The sequence below is a fragment of the Heterodontus francisci genome, chromosome 22 (assembly GCF_036365525.1).
Source record: "Heterodontus francisci isolate sHetFra1 chromosome 22, sHetFra1.hap1, whole genome shotgun sequence".
Taxonomy (NCBI): domain Eukaryota; kingdom Metazoa; phylum Chordata; class Chondrichthyes; order Heterodontiformes; family Heterodontidae; genus Heterodontus; species Heterodontus francisci.
The window spans coordinates 29,968,247-29,992,733 of NC_090392.1; the positions used below are offsets into that span (position 1 = coordinate 29,968,247).

General features: G+C 51.9%; 1 protein-coding gene across 1 annotated transcript; it reads left to right on the forward strand.

Annotated features, from left to right (window-relative positions):
• The first annotated feature begins 1,460 nt into the window (after positions 1–1,460).
• Positions 1,461–23,669, forward strand: LOC137381286 (zinc finger protein 436-like). The gene is made up of 2 exons (XM_068053627.1): positions 1,461–1,656; positions 21,798–23,669. Exon 2 carries the CDS (start codon positions 22,660–22,662, stop codon positions 23,500–23,502), a length of 843 nt encoding a protein of 280 aa, XP_067909728.1. The 5' UTR covers positions 1,461–1,656; positions 21,798–22,659; the 3' UTR covers positions 23,503–23,669.
• The last annotated feature ends 818 nt before the right edge of the window (positions 23,670–24,487 follow it).

Consider the following 24,487-nt stretch of genomic DNA (forward strand, 5'->3'; position numbering starts at 1 on the left):
TGCCTCACTGGGGGCAATCGGTCGGGCCTTGGCAAAGCAAGGGTGGTCGGTTAGGGGATGGGGCGCGTGTTGGAGGTGGTTGGGGTAGCGGGGGCCTGTGCCTGATCATGGAGGGCCCCCTCCCTGAGACATTTGAGAGCTGCCTGCTTCTGTCGGGTCTCGAAAGCCCGCTTGCCACGTGTAAAATCCGCATGGAAGTGGGCAAAGGCCATTAAGTGGCTGTTAAGTTGGCTTGAGGCAGGCAGGCCGTTTTTCGCCACCGCCGCCCTGCGTAAGGTAGTGGTGGTAGCGGGTCGGGGAGGCCTCCTGGAGCCTCCAGCTCCATTTTACGACACCCACCCCCGCCAGCATCCCGCTCTTTGGGGTGGCGTAAAATTCCAGCCCTTGTCTCTCTCCTTGACCGGAGCAGGATTGGTGTGGGGATCACAGGGATCTCCTATTTAGACCCATTCTCTACCTTCAGGATTCTGCCTCATAAACCATGTTTCAAGGATATGGTCGTAGACCTGGTACCTGTTATAATTTAGGCATATCCCTCTGACCTCTTTTACTCAGCACACCCTCTAGGTTCCTGTCAGAGCACAATTAACTTTGTATGTTCCTTCCAAAGCTCTTGTGAATTCCTATGGAAAGCCTTCTCCTTCTGCTGGACATATGACATACATCGACATTATGTGGTGGAAGATTGGTGAGGTTCCAGTCCCAAGTGCGAAAGTTGTTGAAACCAGGTATTTCCACATCTCAGACTTCACCTGTGTTGCTCTGTATTTATTCTCTCACAGTTTTCATCTGATTAATGGGGTATCATTTAAGTTTAGGTAGGGTCAACTTCTTACCCTGGGGAATGCAGATCAAATAAACAGCCAGATTTAATTTGTCCACAATGTTAAATGGACCTGTCCATTTTGATTCAAAGGAATGTTCCTTCAGACTATAATTTTGAATCATTACCTTGTCACCATTCGGATATTCAAAAGGGTGGACCCTTTTGTCAAATTGTTTCTTAGATTGCTCTTCCACACCCCCTGAATTCCCAGCCACAGTCCGATTAATCTCACCCATATAATCTACCAAATTGTCCAACTACTTTTGATTGCATGGTTGTAGGGTTTGCAGATTGGTGCCTGTCAAAGCCAGGTGCCCTGGAATCCTCATCAGCCTACGGTCATTGTCTGGTATGGAGAAATTCCAGTGCTCCTGTGTGGAGTTAATCTAATAGCTATCAGGCAAAGCAGAAGCATGTTAACCCATTGAGTTGGGTGTTCTGCACAAAATTTAAAACTCATTGTTTGCAGTGTTCTGTTTCCCCTTTCCACAGACCCTGATGATTGTGGATGATGAAAAATGTGCAATTTATGTTTAATGTCTAACAATTTTTGTAAAGTGAAAAACATTTCACCTGTAAAATGTGATTCCTGATTTTTATCCACTTGTAGGTGCAGTCGCCACCTGGAGAACACTAATAGGGTTTTGGCAGCAGTCAGAGCTGTATTACTGCGACATTGAAAGGCTTCAGTCCATTTAGTGAATTGATCAACGACTACTAGCATTTAAGAGTAGTTACCTGGAGATTTGGTTAAAGGCTCAATGAAGGATCCTCAAGGGGTGGCTGCAAACAGAAAAAGGTGTGAGGAGGGTGGTTCATCTGAAGGCATGGTAAGCATCTGTTAATGTACTGTTCAACATGTGAGGTCATGTTGGGCCACCATCCAACCTGAGAGAGTTTGGCTAAGATAGTCTGAGTGGAACAATGTCCACCAGTGGGATGAGAATGGAACAGGTCCATCATCTCATCACAAAGGGAGGGGAGAATGCAAACAACCCATTCACCCCAGGTGTTTTCAGCTATCAGGAGGGGAGTAGAGCCCTGATCTTGCAAGCTGGTCTGCACAGCCCAAGCTGAGGGGGCTGGTAAGGGGTTTCCCTGTAGGTGCCACTCTATGATGTGGGAGTAGGGTGGGTGTGATTTCTGGAGGTCGGTTAAATTGAGCGGGGCAGTAACCGCCGTTCTGACAGGAAGGGAGGATGAGATTACCCACCCGGGTACAGGCTCTCCGGTCAGGGCAGCTTCCTTTGCCACCCAGTTCGCAAGGTTGTTCCCTCGGGTGTGGGGTGAGGAGACTTTCCGGTGGGCATTAACCTTACCAAGGGGCACTATGGTTCTGCAGGGTATTCCACAGCGTGTGGATTAGAGCTGCATGCAGGAGGGCTTTACCATCTGAGGAGCAGTATGAGTTTTGTGATACAAGGGGAGAGCAAGGGCCATATTGTACATGTAACTACTATCTGACCAGATATCTGTGAGGGTAGAGGCAGTAATTTAGACAGCAACCAGGATGGCAATGAGCTCAGCTTGTTGTGACGAGTGGGTTGAGACTTTGAACTGAAGGGATTGATCTGGTAAGACAATAGCACATCCAGTGTGAGAAGATCCATTCACATGATATGTTGACCCATCGATGTAGGAATTCTAGGCGTCTAGGACAGGTGTCTGCAGCATTGGGTGGTCAGCGAGATCCAGCACTGGTAACGGGCACTGGTGTGGGTGACCTTGGTAGGCTAGCATTAATGGCAACACGGTGGTTTGCCTTAGGGTGATATCTAAGTCTCTTTGTAAGAGTTCAAGTCCATTTACTAATATGCTACGAAGAGACAAGAGTATCGCTGGGGTTGAGTAAAAGGTGTAATGGCGTGTGCGGAGAATGAAGGATTACCTTATGAAATCCAATAATGTAAGTGAAGTGTTCATAGCCCAAAAGTTGGCCAGCATGCGAGATACACGGGCAATAGGTTGGAGATTTTCACCTCTTCCTTGGCTGAGTACTGCTGTAAGGCTTCAGTCTGTTGCTCCTACCTTGAAGTGAAAGGGCTGGGATGGATCAGGGGCCAACGGGCAGGTTGCCTGCATGACAGCTTGTTTGAGCTTCACCGCTGAGGTGGTGTGTTCAGCAGTCCATGCCTCAATAATATTCTCCTTCGATACAGTCATACAGTAGTTTAGCAAGTTCAGCAAAACTCAATATACAATTCCTCTGCTAGCCTGCTAGCCCAAGTAGTGACCGTGAGGAGGTTTTTGAAACAAGTAGGGGGAGTCATTGAATAATCTCTACCTTGTGTTGGTCAGGACTGAAATCCTTAGCTGAAAGATTGAGACCAGGAAGGTAACTTCCTTTCTTACCAGTTGAGCCTTCTTCATGATGACTTTGAGAACGGCCTTCTCGAGCAGGGTAAGGAGTTTGTCCAATACACCCAGATATTCATCTAAACCAGGGCCAATTACAAATTTTGTCTGACATGGGAGGGCTGGTGAGACAATTTCGGAAAGATAAAGGCTTTAAAAATGTATCTTACTATTAATCAAAACAACAACAAAGTGTATTTGTGTGAAGAAGCTTTAAATGAGAAGATTAGTTTATTGACTTACTTTCTCATCACGCTGATTTAGAGATATACCTGGCATTTATTTTACCTTCACAAGTAATCATTGTTTGCCCCCACACTTGTAGTGATACAGAATATTCCAGATAGAGGTTCATCTGTCAGGAGTGACTTCCTGATTTGCCTTCCTAATTGCTTGCTGCACCTGCATATTAGCTTTCAGTGATTTATGAACAAGGACACCCTGGTCCCTTTAATAGAGTGCCTTTAATTCTGGCTTTTTATCATTTTCACAACCTCTAGCTTTATCTACTGGCGCACTCTCTGTCCCTTCCTGCCACATTCAGATTATCAATTCCCTTATTGCTCCCTTGGTCTCTTGCCTTCTCCTGTTCTTTAATTTATCATATCTTCCCTCTCTTGATCCTTCGTCCCGACTATTTAGTTTACTGCCTTAGCTACATGACTCGCCAGAATACTGGTTCCAATGCTAGTTTCCACTTTCCCCAGTACTGCCAGTGCCCCATGAATCAAAACCCTTTTCTCCCACACCAATCTTTGAGCCACGCATTTAATTTTCTAATCTTATTTACATTACTCTAATTTGCTCGTGCCTCAGGTAATAATCTAAAGATTATTACCTTTGAGGTTCTGCTTTTTTAATTTAGCAACAAGCTGCTCATACTCTCGAAGCAGAACCTCTTTCCTAGTTCTACCTATGTAATTAGTACTTACATGGATCACAACAACTTGATCCTCCCCCTTCCACTGCAAGTTCCTCTCCATACCTGAGCAGATGATCCAAACCCTAGCACTGGGCAAACAACACAACGTTCTGCAGTCTCACCCTCAGCTGCAGAGAACTGTGTTTATCCCCCTGACTATACTGTCTCCTACTACCACTACATTCCTATTAACTCTCCCCACCCCCCACCACTTGAAAGGCTTCCTGTGCCCAGAGCCATGGGCAATTTGCTTATCCACCCTGCAGCCCTTCCCTTTCATCCATACAGGCTGCAAGAAACTGTTGGACAATCAAAGGGCTGAGGCTCTTACACTTCTGCCTTCTGAATCCCTATACCTGCCTCACTCACAGTCACACCCTCCTAACTCTTTCTTTCCTTGGCCTCATTGTCTCGAAAGACAATGGGTAAGCGCCTGGAGGTGGTCAGTGGTTTGTGGAGCAGCGCCTGGAGTGGCTATAAAGGCCAATTCTAGAGTGACAGACTCTTCCACAGGTGCTGCAGATACAATTGGTTGTTGGGGTTGTTACACAGTTGGCTCTCTCCTTACACCGCTGTCTCTTTTCCTGCCAGCTGCTAAGTCTCTTCGACTTGCCTCTCTTTAGTCCCGCCTTTATAGCTGTCTGTCAGCTCTGGCGATCGCTGGCAACTGACTCGCACGACTTGTGGTCAATGTCGCAGGACTTCATGTCACGTTTGCAGACGTCTTTAAAGAGGAGACATGGACGGCCGGTGGGTCTGATACCAGTGACGAGCTCACTGTACAATGTGTCCTTGGGGATCCTGCCATCTTCCATGCGGCTCACATGGCCAAGTCTGATGTGTAACAGTGTCTGCAGCTCAGCCTCCAGCTCAATGACTCTGAGCTGAAATTCCTCCAGTCACAAACACTGCAGATTAAAAGCCTGCTCGGGTCTGCAAATGAGACCCGACAGAACTCCATCCAACCCCGAGCCCGACTCGGCCTGAATCCTTCCATTTTTTTCCCACGCCCGACCCGACCCAAACATTAGTTAACTTACCTTCCGTTTTTCACTTTGTTCCTTACCTGCACAAGCTGAAAATAACTGTAACAAAACCACCTTTAAAGTCCAAAAAGTAAATTAACATTAGAGTCACTTACCTGAGGTGGTGATAGAGCGTGTTCGGGTTCAATAACAGGCCTTTACTGCAGATGTGCCTTGAATCACTCAGGACTGGAGCCACAGACTGGACTGGAGCCACAGACTGGACTGGAATGGAGCCACAGACTGGACTAAACTGGACTAGATTGGAGCCACAGACTGGACTGGACTGGGCTGGATTGGAGTCACAGACTGGACTGGATTGGAGCCACAGATTAGACTGGAATGGAGCCACAGACTGGACTAAACTGGACTAGATTGGAGCCACAGACTGGACTGGACTGGGCTGGATTGGAGTCACAGACTGGACTGGATTGGAGCCACAGATTAGACTGGAATGGAGCCACAGACTGGACTAAACTGGACTAGATTGGAGCCACAGACTGGACTAGATTGGAGCCACAGACTGGACTGGATTGGACTGGATTGGAGCCACAGACTGGACTGGACTGGATTGGAGCCACAGATTGGACTGGACTGGACTGGATTGCAGCCACAGACTGGACTAGACTGAACTGAATTGGAGCCACAGACTGGACTGGATTGGAGCCACAGACTGGACTGGACTGGGCTGGATTGGAGTCACAGACTGGACTGGATTGGAGCCACAGATTAGACTGGACTGGAGTGGTCTGGATTGGAGCCACAGACTGCACTGGATTAGACTGGATTGGAGCCACAGACTGGACTGGACTGGATTGGAGCCACGGACTGGACTGGATTGGAGCCACAGACTGGACTGGACTGGATTGGAGCCACAGACTGGACTGGACTGGATTGGAGCCACAGACTGGACTGGACTGGATTAGAGCCACAGACTGGACTGGACTGGATTGGAGCCACAGACTGGACTGGACTGGACTGGATTGCAGCCACAGACTGGACTGGACTGGACTGGATTGGAGCCACAGATTGGACTGGACTGGACTGGATTGCAGCCACAGACTGGACTAGACTGAACTGGATTGGAGCCACAGACTGGACTGGATTGGAGCCACAGATTGGACTGGACTGGACTGGATTGCAGCCACAGACTGGACTAGACTGGACTGGATTGGAGCCAGAGAATGTACTGGACTGGAGCCACAGACTGGATTGGACTGGACTATACTGGACTGGATTGAAGCCACAGACTGGACTAAACTGGACTGGATTGGAGCCAGAGAATGGACTGGACTGGATTGAAGCCACAGACTGGACTGGACTAGACTGGACTAGAGCCACAGACTGGACTGGTCTGGAGCCACAGACTGGACTGGACTGCACTGGACTGGATTGCAGCCACAGACTGGTCTGTATTGGACTGGATTGCAGCCACAGATTGGACTGAACTGGACTGGATTGCAGCCACAGACTGGACTAGACTGGACTGGATTGGAGCCACAGACTAGACTGGACTGCACTGGACTGGATTGCAGCCACAGACTGGTCTGTATTGGACTGGATTGCAGCCACAGATTGGACTGAACTGGACTGGATTGCAGCCACAGACTGGACTAGACTGGACTGGATTGGAGCCACAGACTAGACTGGACTGGACAGGATTGAAGCCTGAGAATGGACTGAACCGGACTAGACTGGACTAGAGCCACAGACTGGACTGCATTGGACTGGGCTGGTACCACAGACTGGAATGGACAGGTCTGGACTGGACCAGAGCCACCGACTTGACTGGACGAGACTAAACTGGATTAGGGCCGCAGACTGGATGGGACTGGTGCCACAAACTGGACTTGGCTGGACTAGAGCCACAGACTGGACTGAACTAGACTGTATAGGAGACACAGACTGGACTGGACAGGAATAGACTGGACTTGAGCCACAGACTGGACTGGACTGGACTGGAGCCACAGACTGGATTGGACTGGACTAGACTGGACTAGAACCACGGACTGGAGCCACAGACTGGACTGGACAGGAATAGACTGGATTGAAGCCACAGACTGGATTGGACTGGACTAGACTGGACTAGAGCCACAGACTGGACTGGAGCCACAGACTGGACTGGATTGAAGCCACAGACTGGACTGGATTGAAGCCACAGACTGGACTGTATTGGACTGGATTGCAGCCACAGATTGGACTGGACTGGACTGGACTGGAGCCACAGACTGGATTGGACTGGACTATACTGGACTGGACTGGAGCCACAGACCGGACTGTATTGGACTGGATTGCAGCCACAGACTGAACTGGATTGAAGCCACAGACTGGACTGTATTGGACTGGATTGCAGCCACAGATTGGACTGGACTGGACTGGACTGGAGCCACAGACTGGATTGGACTGGACTATACTGGACTGGATTGAAGCCACAGATTGGACTGGACTGGAGCCACAGACTGGATTGGACTGGACTATACTGGACTGGATTGAAGCCACAGACTGGACTGGACTAGACTGGACTTGAGCCACAGACTGGACTGTACTGGACTGGATTGAAGCCACAGACTGGACTATACTGGGCTGGATTGAAGCCACAGACTGGACTGGACTGGACTAGACTGGACTTGAGCCACAGACTGGACTGGACTGGACTGGACTGGACTGGATTGAAGCCACAGACTGGACTGGACTGGAGCCACAGACTGGATTGGACTGGACTGGACTGGACTAGACTGGACTAGAGCCACAGACTGGACTGGACTAGAGCCACAGACTGGACTGGACTGGAGCCACAGACTGGACTGCATTGGACTGGATTGCAGCCACAGATTGAACTAGACTGGACAGGACTGGAGCCACAGTCTGGACTGGACTGGAGTGAACTGGATTGGAGCCACAGACTCGACTGGACTGGACAGGATTGAAGCCCGAGAATGGACTGGACTGGACTAGACTGGACTAGAGCCACAGACTGGACTGCATTGGACTGGGCTGGTACCACAGACTGGAATGGACAGGTCTGGACTGGACCAGAGCCACCGACTTGACTGGACGAGACTAGACTGGACTAGAGCCACAGACTAGATGGGACGAGAGCCACAGACTGGACTGAACTAGACTGTATAGGAGCCACAGACTGGACTGGACAGGAATAGACTGGACCTGAGCCACAGACTGGACTGGACTGGACTGGATTGAAGCCACAGACTGGACTGGACTGGACTGGAGCCACAGACTGGATTGGACTGGACTATACTGGACTGGATTGAAGCCACAGACTGGACTGGACTGGACTAGCCTGGACTGGACTAGCCTGGACTGGACTGGACTGGAGCCACAGACTGGACTGGATTGAAGCCACAGACTGGACTAGACTGAACTGGATTGGAGCCACAGACTGGACTGGATTGGAGCCACAGATTGGACTGGGCTGGACTGGATTGGAGCCACAGATTGGACTGTACTGGAATGGATTGAAGCCACAGACTGGACTGGACTAGACTGGACTTGAGCCACAGACTGGACTGGACTGGACTGGATTGCAGCCACAGACTGGACTAGACTGAACTGGATTGGAGCCACAGACTGGACTGGATTGGAGCCACAGATTGGACTGGACTGGACTGGACTGGACTGGACTGGAGCCACAGACTGGACTGGACTAGACTGGACTTGAGCCACAGACTGGACTGGACTAGACTGGATTGCAGCCACAGACTGGACTAGACTGAACTGGATTGGAGCCACAGACTGGACTGGATTGGAGCCACAGATTGGACTGGATTGGACTGGATTGCAGCCACAGACTGGACTAGACTGGACTGGATTGGAGCCACAGACTGGACTGGATTGGAGCCACAGATTGGACTGGACTGGAGCCACAGACTGGATTGGACTGGACTATACTGGACTGGATTGAAGCCACAGACTGGACTAAACTGGACTGGATTGGAGCCAGAGAATGGACTGGACTGGATTGAAGCCACAGATTGGACTGGACTAGACTGGACTAGAGCCACAGAGTGGACTGGTCTGGAGCCACAGACTGGACTGGACTGAACTGGACTGGACTGGAGCCACAGACTGGTCTGTATTGGACTGGATTGCAGCCACAGATTGGACTGAACTGGACTGGATTGAAGCCACAGACTGAACTAGACTGGACTGGATTGGATTGGAGCCACAGACTAGACTGGACTGGACAGGATTGAAGCCTGAGAATGGACTGAACTGGACTAGACTGGACTAGAGCCACAGACTGGACTGCATTGGACTGGGCTGGTACCACAGACTGGAATGGACAGGTCTGGACTGGACCAGAGCCACCGACTTGACTGGACGAGACTAAACTGGATTAGAGCCGCAGACTGGATGGGACTGGTGCCACAAACTGGACTGGACTGAACTAGACTGTATAGGAGCCACAGACTGGACTGGACAGGAATAGACTGGACCTGAGCCACAGACTGGACTGGACTGGACTGGAGCCACAGACTGGATTGGACTGGACTAGACTGGACTAGAGCCACGGACTGGAGCCACAGACTGGACTGGACAGGAATAGACTGGATTGAAGCCACAGACTGGACTGGACTGGACTGGAGCCACAGACTGGATTGGACTGGACTAGACTGGACTAGAGCCACGGACTGGAGCCACAGACTGGACTGGACAGGAATAGACTGGATTGAAGCCACAGACTGGACTGGACTGGACTGGAGCCACAGACTGGATTGGACTGGACTAGACTAGACTGGACTAGAGCCACGGACTGGAGCCACAGACTGGACTGGATTAAAGCCACAGACTGGACTGGATTGAAGCCACAGACTGGACTGTATTGGACTGGATTGCAGCCACAGATTGGACTGGACTGGACTGGAGCCACAGACTGGATTGGACTGGACTGGACTAGACTGGACTTGAGCCAAAGACTGGACTGGACTGGATTGAAGCCACAGACTGGACTGGACTGGAGCCCTGGACTGGACTAGACTGGACTAGAGCCACAGACTGGACTGGACTGGAGCCACAGACTGGACTGTATTGGACTGGATTGCAGCCACAGATTGGACTAGACTGGACAGGACTGGAGACACAGTCTGGACTGGACTGGAGTGAACTGGATTGGAGCCACAGACTAGACTGGACTGGACAGGATTGAAGCCCGAGAATGGACTGGACTGGACTCGAGCCACAGACTGGACTGCATTGGACTGGGCTGGTACCACAGACTGGAATGGACAGGTCTGGACTGGACGAGACTAGACTGGACTGGAGCCACAGACTGGACTGTTCTGGACTGGATTGAAGCCACAGACTGGACTGGAGCCACAGACTGGACTGGACTGGACTGGATTGAAGCCACAGACTGGACTGGACTAGACTGGACTTGAGCCACAGACTGGACTGGACTGGACTGGACTTGAGCCACAGACTGGACTGGACTGGACTAGACTGGACTTGAGCCACAGACAGGACTGGACTGGACTGGACTAGACTGGACTAGAGCCACAGACTGGACTGGACTAGAGCCACAGACTGGACTGGTCTAGAGCCACAGACTGGACTGGACTGGACTAGAGCCACAGACTGGACTGGACTGGAGCCACAGACTGGACTGGACTGGAGCCACAGACTGGACTGGACTGGAGCCACAGACTAGACTGGACTGGAGCCACAGACTGGACTGGACTGGAGCCACAGACTGGACTGGACTGGAGCCACAGACTGGACTGGACTGAAGCCACAGACTGGATTGGATTGAAGCCACAGACTGGACTGGATTGAAGCCACAGACTGGACTGGATTGGAGCCACAGACTGGACTGGACTGGAGCCACAGACTGGACTGGACTGAAGCCACAGACTGGACTGGACTGGAGCCACAGACTGGACTGGACTGGAGCCACAGACTGGACTGGACTGGAGCCACAGACTGGACTGGACTGGAGCCACAGACTGGACTGGATTGAAGCCACAGACTGGACTGGAGCCACAGACTGGACTGTATTGGACTGGATTGCAGCCACAGATTGGACTGGACTGGACTGGATTGGAGCCACAGACTAGACTGGACTGGACAGGATTGAAGCCCGAGAATGGACTGGACTGGACTAGACTGGACTAGAGCCACAGACTGGACTGCATTGGACTGGGCTGGTACCACAGACTGGATTGGACTGGACTGGACTGGACTAGAGCCACAGACTGGACTGGACTAGAGCCACAGACTGGACTGGACTGGAGCCACAGACTGGACTGTATTGGACTGGATTGCAGCCACAGATTGGACTAGACTGGACAGGACTGGAGCCACAGTCTGGACTGGACTGGAGTGAACTGGATTGGAGCCACAGACTCGACTGGACTGGACAGGATTGAAGCCCGAGAATGGACTGGACTGGACTGGACTAGACTGGACTAGAGCCACAGACTGGACTGCATTGGACTGGGCTGGTACCACAGACTGGAATGGACAGGTCTGGACTGGACCAGAGCCACCGACTTGACTGGACGAGACTAGACTGGACTAGAGCCACAGACTGGATGGGACTAGAGCCACAGACTGGACTGAACTAGACTGTATAGGAGCCACAGACTGGACTGGACAGGAATAGACTGGACCTGAGCCACAGACTGGACTGGACTGGATTGAAGCCACAGACTGGACTGGACTGGACTGGAGCCACAGACTGGATTGGACTGGACTATACTGGACTGGATTGAAGCCACAGACTGGACTGGACTGGACTAGACTGGACTGGACTGGAGCCACAGACTGGACTGGATTGAAGCCACAGACTGGACTAGACTGAACTGGATTGGAGCCACAGACTGGACTGGATTGGAGCCACAGATTGGACTGGACTGGACTGGATTGGAGCCACAGACTGGACTGGATTGGAGCCACAGATTGGACTGTACTGGACTGGATTGAAGCCACAGACTGAACTGGACTTGAGCCACAGATTGGACTGGACTGGACTGGACTGGAGCCACAGACTGGACTGGACTGGACTGGATTGAAGCCACAGACTGGACTAGACTGGACTGGATTGCTGCCACAGACAGGACGAGACTGAACTGGATTGGAGCCACAGACTGGACTGGATTGGAGCCACAGATTGGACTGGACTGGACTGGACTGGAGCCACAGACTGGACTGGACTGGACTGGATTGAAGCCACAGACTGGACTAGACTGGACTTGAGCCACAGACTGGACTGGACTGGACTATACTGGACTGGACTGGACCTGAGCCACAGACTGGACTGGACTGGACTGGACTAGACTGGACTAGAGCCACAGACTGGACTGGACTAGAGCCACAGACTGGACTGGACTAGAGCCACAGACTGGACTGGACTGGAGCCACAGACTGGACTGGACTGGAGCCACAGACTGGACTGGACTGGAGCCACAGACTGGACTGGACTGGAGCCACAGACTAGACTGGTCTGGAGCCACAGACTGGACTGGACTGGAGCCACAGACTGGACTGGACTGGAGCCACAGACTAGACTGGACTGGAGCCACAGACTGGACTGGACTGGAGCCACAGACTGGACTGGACTGGAGCCACAGACTGGACTGGACTGGAGCCACAGACTAGACTGGACTGGAGCCACAGACTGGACTGGACTGGAGCCACAGACTGGACTGGACTGGAGCCACAGACTGGACTGGACTGGAGCCACAGACTGGACTGGAGCCACAGACTGGACTGTATTGGACTGGATTGCAGCCACAGATTGGACTGGACTGGACTGGATTGCAGCCACAGACTGGACTAGACTGGACAGGACTGGAGCCACAGTCTGGACTGGACTGGAATAAACTGGATTGGAGCCACAGACTAGACTGGACTGGACAGGATTGAAGCCCGAGAATGGACTGGACTGGACTAGACTGGACTAGAGCCACAGACTGGACTGCATTGGACTGGGCTGGTACCACAGACTGGATTGGACTGGACTGGACTGGACTAGAGCCACAGACTGGACTGGACTAGAGCCACAGACTGGACTGGACTGGAGCCACAGACTGGACTGTATTGGACTGGATTGCAGCCACAGATTGGACTAGACTGGACAGGACTGGAGCCACAGTCTGGACTGGACTGGAGTGAACTGGATTGGAGCCACAGACTCGACTGGACTGGACAGGATTGAAGCCTGAGAATGGACTGAACTGGACTAGACTGGACTAGAGCCACAGACTGGACTGCATTGGACTGGGCTGGTACCACAGACTGGAATGGACAGGTCTGGACTGGACCAGAGCCACCGACTTGACTGGACGAGACTAGACTGGACTAGAGCCACAGACTGGATGGGACTAGAGCCACAGACTGGACTGAACTAGACTGTATAGGAGCCACAGACTGGACTGGACAGGAATAGACTGGACCTGAGCCACAGACTGGACTGGACTGGATTGAAGCCACAGACTGGACTGGACTGGACTGGAGCCACAGACTGGATTGGACTGGACTATACTGGACTGGATTGAAGCCACAGACTGGACTGGACTGGACTAGACTGGACTGGACTGGAGCCACAGACTGGACTGGATTGAAGCCACAGACTGGACTAGACTGAACTGGATTGGAGCCACAGACTGGACTGGATTGGAGCCACAGATTGGACTGGACTGGACTGGATTGGAGCCACAGACTGGACTGGATTGGAGCCACAGATTGGACTGGACTGGACTGGATTGAAGCCACAGACTGGACTGGACTTGAGCCACAGACTGGACTGGACTGGACTGGATTGCAGCCACAGACAGGACGAGACTGAACTGGATTGGAGCCACAGACTGGACTGGATTGGAGCCACAGATTGGACTGGACTGGACTGGACTGGAGCCACAGACTGGACTGGACTGGACTGGATTGCAGCCACAGACTGGACTAGACTGAACTGGATTGGAGCCACAGACTGGACTGGATTGGAGCCACAGATTGGACTGGACTGGACTGGATTGCAGCCACAGACTGGACTAGACTGGACTGGATTGGAGCCAGAGAATGGACTGGACTGGAGCCACAGACTGGATTGGACTGGACTATTATGGACTGGATTGAAGCCACAGACTGGACTAAACTGGACTGGATTGGAGCCAGAGAATGGACTGGACTGGATTGAAGCCACAGACTGGACTGGACTAGACTGGACTAGAGCCACAGACTGGACTGGTCTGGAGCCACAGACTGGACTGGACTGAACTGGACTGGACTGGAGCCACAGACTGGACTGCATTGGACTGGGCTGGTACCACAGACTGGATTGGACTGGACTGGACTGGACTGGACTAGAGCCACAGACTGGACTGGACTAGAGCCACAGACTGGACTGGACTGGAGCCACAGACTGGACTGTATTGGACTGGATTGCAGCCACAGATTGGACTAGACTGGACAGGACTGGAGCCACAGTCTGGACTGGACTGGAGTGAACTGGATTGGAGCCACAGACTCGACTGGACTGGACAGGATTGAAGCCCGAGAATGGACTGGACTGGACTAGACTGGACTAGCGCCACAGACTGGACTGCATTGGACTGGGCTGGTACCACAGACTGGAATGGACAGGTCTGGACTGGACCAGAGCCACCGACTTGACTGGACGAGACTAGACTGGACTAGAGCCACAGACTGGATGGGACTAGAGCCACAGACTGGACTGAACTAGACTGTATAGGAGCCACAGACTGGACTGGACAGGAATAGACTGGACCTGAGCCACAGACTGGACTGGACTGGATTGAAGCCACAGACTGGACTGGACTGGACTGGAGCCACAGACTGGATTGGACTGGACTATACTGGACTGGATTGAAGCCACAGACTGGACTGGACTAGACTGGACTGGACTGGAGCCACAGACTGGACTGGATTGAAGCCACAGACTGGACTAGACTGAACTGGATTGGAGCCACAGACTGGACTGGATTGGAGCCACAGATTGGACTGGACTGGACTGGATTGGAGCCACAGACTGGACTGGATTGGAGCCACAGATTGGACTGTACTGGACTGGATTGAAGCCACAGACTGAACTGGACTTGAGCCACAGACTGGACTGGACTGGACTGGATTGCAGCCACAGACAGGACGAGACTGAACTGGATTGGAGCCACAGACTGGACTGGATTGGAGCCACAGATTGGACTGGACTGGACTGGACTGGAGCCACAGACTGGACTGGACTGGACTGGATTGAAGCCACAGACTGGACTAGACTGGACTTGAGCCACAGACTGGACTGGACTGGACTGGATTGCAGCCACAGACTGGACTAGACTGAACTGGATTGGAGCCACAGACTGGACTGGATTGGAGCCACAGATTGGACTGGACTGGACTGGATTGCAGCCACAGACTGGACTAGACTGGACTGGATTGGAGCCAGAGAATGGACTGGACTGGAGCCACAGACTGGATTGGACTGGACTATTATGGACTGGATTGAAGCCACAGACTGGACTAAACTGGACTGGATTGGAGCCAGAGAATGGACTGGACTGGATTGAAGCCACAGACTGGACTGGACTAGACTGGACTAGAGCCACAGACTGGACTGGTCTGGAGCCACAGACTGGACTGGACTGAACTGGACTGGACTGGAGCCACAGACTGGTCTGTATTGGACTGGATTGCAGCCACAGATTGGACTGAACTGGACTGGATTGCAGCCACAGACTGGTATGGACTGGACTGGATTGGAGCCACAGACTAGACTGGACTGGACAGGATTGAAGCCTGAGAATGGACTGAACTGGACTAGACTGGACTAGAGCCACAGACTGGACTGCATTGGACTGGGCTGGTACCACAGACTGGAATGGACAGGTCTGGACTGGACCAGTGCCACCGACCTGACTGGACGAGACTAAACTGGATTAGAGCCGCAGACTGGATGGGACTGGTGCCACAAACTGGACTGGACTGGACTAGAGCCACAGACTGGACTGAACTAGAGTGGATAGGAGCCACAGACTGGACTGGACAGGAATAGACTGGACTTGAGCCACAGACTGGACTGGACTGGACTGGAGCCACAGACTGGATTGGACTGGACTGGAGCCACAGACTGGACTGGACAGGAATAGACTGGATTTAAGCCACAGACTGGACTGGACTGGACTAGACTAGACTGGACTTGAGCCACAGACTGGACTGGATTGAAGCCACAGACTGGACTATACTGGACTGGATTGAAGCCACAGACTGGACTGGACTGGAGTAGACTGGACTTGAGCCACAGACTGGACTTGAGCCACAGACTGGACTGGATTGAAGCCACAGACTGGACTGGATTGAAGCCACAGACTGGACTGTATTGGACTGGATTGCAGCCACAGATTGGACTGGACTGGACTGGGCTGGAGCCACAGACTGGATTGGACTGGACTAGACTAGACTGGACTTGAGCCACAGACTGGACTGGATTGAAGCCACAGACTGGACTATACTGGACTGGATTGAAGCCACAGACTGGACTGGACTGGAGTAGACTGGACTTGAGCCACAGACTGGACTTGAGCCACAGACTGGACTGGACTAGATTGAAGCCACAGACTGGACTGGACTGGAGCCACAGACTGGATTGGACTGGACTGGACTGGACTGGACTGGACTAGAGCCACAGACTGGACTGGACTAGAGCCACAGACTGGACTGGACTGGAGCCACAGACTGGACTGTATTGGACTGGATTGCAGCCACAGATTGGACTAGACTGGACAGGACTGGAGCCACAGTCTGGACTGGACTGGAGTGAACTGGATTGGAGCCACAGACTAGACTGGACTGGACAGGATTGAAGCCCGAGAATGGACTGGACTGGACTAGACTGGACTAGAGCCACAGACTGGACTGCATTGGACTGGGCTGGTACCACAGACTGGAATGGACAGGTCTGGACTGGACGAGACTAGACTGGACTGGACTGGACTAGAGCCACAGACTGGACTGAACTAGACTGTATAGGAGCCACAGACTGGACTGGACAGGAATAAACTGGACCTGAGCCACAGACTGGACTGGACTGGACTGGATTTAAGCCACAGTCTGGACTGGACTGGAGCCACAGACTGGATTGGACTGGACTATACTGGACTGGATTGAAGCCACAGACTGGACTGGACTGGAATGAAGCCACAGACTGGACTGGACTGGACTGGAGCCATAGACTGGACTGGACTGGACTGGATTGAAGCCACAGACTGGACTGGAGCCACAGACTGGATTGGACTGGACTATACTGGACTGGATTGAAGCCACAGACTGGACTGGACTGGACTGGACTGGACTGGAGGCACAGACTGGACTGGATTGAAGCCACAGACTGGACTGGACTGGAGCCACAGACTGGACTGTATTGGACTGGATTGCAGCCACAGATTAGACTGGACTGGAGCCACAGACTGGACTGTTCTGGACTGGATTGAAGCCACAGACTGGACTGGACTAGACTGGACTTGAGCCACAGACTGGACTGTACTAGACTGGATTGAAGCCACAGACTGGACTGGACTAGACTGGACTTGAGCCACAGACTGGACTGGATTGAAGCCACAGACTGGACTGGACTGGACTGGACTAGACTGGACTTGAGCCACAGACTGGACTGGACTGGATTGAAGCCACAGACTGGACTGGACTGGAGCCACAGACTGAATTGGACTGGACTGGACTGGACTAGACTGGACTAGAGCCACAGACTGGACTGGACTAGAGCCACAGACTGGACTGGACTAGAGCCACAGACTGGACTGGACTGGACTGGAGCCACAGACTGGACTGGACTAGAGCCACAGACTGGACTGGACTGGACTGGAGCCACAGACTGGACTGGACTAGAGCCACAGACTGGACTGGACTGGAGCCACAGACTGGACTGGACTGAAGCCACAGACTGGACTGGATTGAAGCCACAGACTGGACTGGACTGGACTGGAGCCACAGACTGGACTGGACTAGAGCCACAGACTGGACTGGACTGGACTGGAGCCACAGACTGGACTGGACTAGAGCCACAGACTGGACTGGACTGGAGCCACAGACTGGACTGGACTGGAGCCACAGACTGGACTGGACTAGAGCCACAGACTGGACTGGATTGAAGCCACAGACTGGACTGGACTGGAGTCACAGACTGGACTGTATTGGACTGGATTGCAGCCACAGATTGGACTGGACTGGAGCCACAGACTGGACTGGACTGGAGCCACAGACTGGTCTGGACTGGAGCCACAGACTGGACTGGACTGGAGCCACAGACTGGACTGGACTGGAGCCACAGACTGGACTGGACTGGAGCCACAGACTGGACTGTATTGGACTGGATTGCAGCCACAGATTGGACTGGACTGGAGCCACAGACTGGACTGGACTGGAGCCACAGACTGGTCTGGACTGGAGCCACAGACTGGACTGGACTGGAGCCACAGACTGGACTGGACTGAAGCCACAGACTGGACTGGACTGGAGCCACAGACTGGACTGTATTGGACTGGATTGCAGCCACAGATTGGACTGGACTGGACTGGATTGCAGCCACAGACTGGACTAGACTGGACAGGACTGGAGCCACAGTCTGGTCTGGACTGAACTGGATTGGAGCCACAGACTAGACTGGACTGGACAGGATTGAAGCCCGAGAATGGACTGGACTGGACTAGACTGGACTAGAGCCACAGACTGGACTGCATTGGACTGGGCTGGTACCACAGACTGGAATGGACAGGTCTGGACTGGACGAGACTAGACTGGACTAGAGCCACAGACTGGACTGAACTAGACTGTATAGGAGCCACAGACTGGACTGGACAGGAATAGACTGGACTTGAGCCACAGACTGGACTGGACTGGACTAGACTGGACTGGATTGAAGCCACAGACTGGACTGGACTGGAGCCACAGACTGGATTGGACTGGACTATACTGGACTGGATTGAAACCACAGACTGGACTAGACTGGACTAGAGCCACAGACTGGACTGGACTGGAGCCACAGACTGGATTGGACTGGACTAGTCTCGAGCCACAGTCTTGACTGGACTAAAGCCACAGACTGGATTGGACTGGACTGGAGCCACAGACTGGACTGGACTGGAGCCACAGACTGGACTGGACTGGAGCCACAGACTGGACTGGACTGGAGCCACAGACTGGACTGGACTGAAGCCACAGACTGGACTGGACTGGAGCCACAGACTGGACTGTATTGGACTGGATTGCAGCCACAGATTGGACTGGACTGGACTGGATTGCAGCCACAGACTGGACTAGACTGGACAGGACTGGAGCCACAGTCTGGTCTGGACTGAACTGGATTGGAGCCACAGACTAGACTGGACTGGACAGGATTGAAGCCCGAGAATGGACTGGACTGGACTAGACTGGACTAGAGCCACAGACTGGACTGCATTGGACTGGGCTGGTACCACAGACTGGAATGGACAGGTCTGGACTGGACGAGACTAGACTGGACTAGAGCCACAGACTGGACTGAACTAGACTGTATAGGAGCCACAGACTGGACTGGACAGGAATAGACTGGACTTGAGCCACAGACTGGACTGGACTGGACTAGACTGGACTGGATTGAAGCCACAGACTGGACTGGACTGGAGCCACAGACTGGATTGGACTGGACTATACTGGACTGGATTGAAACCACAGACTGGACTAGACTGGACTAGAGCCACAGACTGGACTGGACTGGAGCCACAGACTGGATTGGACTGGACTAGTCTCGAGCCACAGTCTTGACTGGACTAAAGCCACAGACTGGATTGGACTGGACTGGAGCCACAGACTGGATTAGACTGGACTGGAGCCACAGATTGGACTGGACTGGACTATACGAGAGCCACAGTCTTGACTGGACTAAAGCCACAGACTGGATTGGACTGGACTGGACTGGACTGGAGCCACAGACTGGATTGGACTGGACTGGACTAGAGCCACAGACTGGACTAGAGCCACAGACTGGACTGGACTAGACCCACAGACTGGACTGAACTGGAATGGACTGAAGCCACAGACTGGACAGGTCTGGACCAGACTGGAGCAACACACTTAACTGGACCAGACTGGATTGTAGCCACAGACTGGACTGGACTGGAGCCATAGATTGGACTGCACTGGACTGAACTAGACTGGACTAGAGCCACAGTTTGGACTGGACTGAAGTGAACTGGACTGGTGCCACAGACTGGATTGGAATGACTGGAGCCACAGACTGGACTAGACTGGATTAGACTGGACTAGAGCCACAGACTGGATTGGACTGGACTATACCAGAGCCACAGACTGGATTGGACTGGACTATACCAGAGCCACAGACTGGACAGAACTGAAAGCACTGACTGGATTAGACTAAACTGGATTGGAGCCACAGACTGGACTGGACTGGAATGGACTGAAGCCACAGACTGGACAGGTCTGGACCAGACTGGAGCAACACACTTAACTGGACTAGACTGGATTGTAGCCACAGACCGGACTGGACTGGAGCCACAGATTGGACTGGACTGGACTGAAGTCATAGACTGGACTGGACTGGAATGGAGCCACAGACTGGATTGGACTAGACTAGACTGGACTGGAGCCACAGATTAGACTGGACTGGACTGGAATGGAGCCACAGACTGGACTGGACTGGATTGGACTAGACTAGACGGGACTGGAGCCACAGACTGGACTAGACCCAAAGACTGGACTGGACTAGACTAGACTGGACTAGAGCCACAGACTGGATTGGACTGGAATATACTAGATCCACAGACTGGACTGGACTGGACTAGAGCCACAGACTCGACTGGACTGGAGCCACAGACTGGATTGGACTGGACTATACTAGATCCACAGTCTGGACTGGACTGGACTGGACTAGAGCCACAGACTCGACTGGACTGGAGCCACAGACCGGACTGGACTGGACTGAAGTCACAGACTGGATTGGACTGGAGTCACAGACTGGACTGGAAGGGAGAGAAAGGCTGTGAGGCATGTTTCCCTTGAGCAGGTGGTTGGAGCACCTTACCACAGTCAGTCCAAAGTTGTCTTCCAGTTGCAGGAAGCTTTTTCACCCGAGTGTTACACCAAGACTTTCTTCACCCAGGCAGCTCCAGCTGTCTCAAGCCAGGCAGTTGGGGTGGGGAAGGAACTCCATGTGTAAGATGGAATAAAGTGCGAGTACAAATACAGGGGCTCCCTATAGAAATTTGGCAGCCTGACCTCTGGATCTTCTGGGCTCTTTTCCCTCCCCACCAGTCCAAACAAGAGTCTTTCAGGTGCTCCAACACCCACCTCTCCAAAATAAATTGCAGGTCGTCTTTTCTCTCCAATAGATGGATTCACTTTGCACTCACACTCACTCTCCTCTCTCCTCTGCAGTTGCTGCTTCCCCTGATTTCACACAGGAAATACTCCAAACTTAACCAACCAATTAGAACTGTACCTGTCCTGGGACTGTTTGATAGGACAGTGTAGAGGGAGCATTGCTGTGCATCTAACCCATTCTGTACCTGCTCCAGGAGTGTTTTATGGAACAGTGTATCCCTCCCCTTGTAACCCCCTCCCCGGCTATTATATCCTGCCTAGCTGGCTCCAATCTCAATCTGATCAAAAATTATTTTTTATTGACTAGTACGGCCTCTCAATGGTGGGTTTGTCACCCAGCATTCCCCGCAGGACAGAATGTGCCCTCTCCTCACAACAGGAGCCAGGCTATGACGGGAGCATGCGCAGTGCGAGTGTCAGGCTGTGACGAGCATGCGCAGTGTGGGTATCTGGCTGTGACTGGAACATGCGCAGTGCAGGTGCTGGACGTGGTGATGGTATAGGATCCGAAGCGGGTGAGAAACAGTCGAGTGGAAGAGAGGAATGGAGCCGCTAGGTGGTTAGGAAGACATCAGAAACAGCCCGTGTAGGCTTCAACATCCCCAATAAGAAGCTATCGGTCCCGCGTTTGCACTGAGCGTGGTGGAACTGCGGATCTTCTCCCGGTGACAGACCCTGGTTAATGGCCGCCATTTTTCTCGGGTGGAATATGCAGCAGGGCGCTTGCGCAGTCACCCTGGACCAGGAAGCAGCAGGAAAGAATGTTGTGAATTTCTATCCAGGACTGACAGTGATGGATTTTGTAAACTCCATTTACAGGGGCTTAGAAGGGGAGGATTTGCAGACGAGAAACTCAAACCAAACATCTCGAGCTCTGACAATCATGGTTCATCAAGACCGGAATATCATAGGTCTTTGAATGTGAAAGGAGAAATGTTTGTTCTGTCTGTGGGAAAAGATTTCAAACATCAATGTGACTGGCAAAGCACCAAGACACAAACACCCGAGCGAGTGTGTTCCAGTGCACTGACTGTGGAAAGAGCTTTAACCAGTTCTACAGCCTGAAAAAAAATCACACCATTCACAGCGGGAAAAAAACCATACCCGTGTGTGTGTGGACAAGTTTTCAACTGATCATCCAACCAAGAGAGACACAAGGACACTGTACCATGGAGAAACCTTGGAAATGTGGGGACTGTGAGAAGGGATTCAGTTCCCCTTCAAAGTTGGAATCTCATCGACGCAGCCATGCCGGAGAGAGGCCGTTTACCTGCTCTGTGTGTGGGAAAGGATTCACTCAGTTCTCCAACCTGCTAAGACACCAGCGAGTTCACTCTGGGGAGAGGCCGTTCACCTGCTCCACGTGCGGGAAGGGATTCACTCGTTTATCCCACCTCACTGAACACCAACTTGTTCACTCTGATAAGAGACCTTTTAAATGTTCTGACTGTGAGAAGAGATTTAAAAATAGATATTATCTACTGAGACACCATCGCGTTCACACTGGGGAGAGGCCGTTCACCTGCTCCGAATGTGGGAAGGGATTCACTCAGTTAGCTGACCTCATCGAACACCAACGTGTTCACACTGCAGAGAGGCCATTCACCTGTTCCGAGTGTGGGAAGGGATTCACTCGGTCATCCACCCTGCTGATACATCAGCGGGTTCACACTGGGGAGAGGCCATTCACCTGCTCCGAATGTGGGAAGAGATTCACTAATTCATCCCATCTCACTGAACACCAACTTGTTCACACTGATAAGAGACCTTTTAAATGTTCTGACTGTGAGAAGAGATTTAAGTGCAGAAATTATCTGATGAAACACCAACGTATTCACTCTGGGGAGAGGCCGTACACCTGCTCTGAGTGTGGGAAGGGATTCACTCAATCATCCAACCTGCTGACACACCAGCGAGTACACACTGGGGAAAGGCCGTTCACCTGCTCTGAGTGTGGGAAGGGATTCACTCGGTCATCCCACCTGCTGACACACCAGCGAGTTCACAAATGACTGCAGGGGTTGGATTCTGCTGTTATTGCTGCATTATGATCACATCCAAGGCTGAACTAAGTTCATTCTAAACAGTGGGGTTTATTTCAGTTGATGTTAAACTCCATTCCAGTTATAGGGATTATTAATATTCCAGATGTTTGTCAAATAAATCAGCTTGTGTCAAACACACAGAGTTCGCATCCTTGATTTCTCTAAGAGGAGACTGATGTCCTGTTACTGACTGTTCCATATATGGGCCTTTCCTCCTTTGTTAATGGAAGTCTTGTATTTGTGTAGTGTCTTTCACGACTTCAGGATGTGCCATAGTGTTTTACAGCATGAAAGGTGCTATATAAATGCAAATCTTTCTTTTGTCAGAAATACAGAAGGAAAATTGCACACTGCAAAGACCCACAAACAGAAAGGTGGCTACGAGCACATAATCTTGTTCAGTGATGTTGGTTGAGGGATAAATATTGGCAGTACCGGGGAGAACACCCCTGCTCTTCAAAATAACTTTATGGGGTGATTTGCGTCCATCTGAGAGGACAGATTGGGGGTGGTGGGGTGGGTCTTGGTTGAAGGTGACATCTGAAAGGCAGGACCTCTGACAGTGCAGCACTCCCCCAGTACTGCATTGGAATATCAGTGTAGATTTTATACTCAAATCTCTGGATGTAGATTTAAACCCACAACCTACTGACTCAGAGATGAGAATATAAGCACTGAGTCAGGACTAACACCTCATCATTACTCTAGATTATTTCAATTGTCAGACCTTTGGATATTCTCATAGACAAGTTCCAGCTCCCTATACATTCCAGAGAGTCTCTCCTAATCTTGGTATCCAAGAAAGGTAACGGTAATAGACCCATGTATCTGCCCTGGGAGTGTTTGATGCAACTTTGTAGAGGGAGCTTTACTCTCTATCTCAGCCAATTGTTTTTAAAGGAAGCCTTTATAACATAGAACAGTACAGCACAGTACAGGCCCTTCGGCCCAC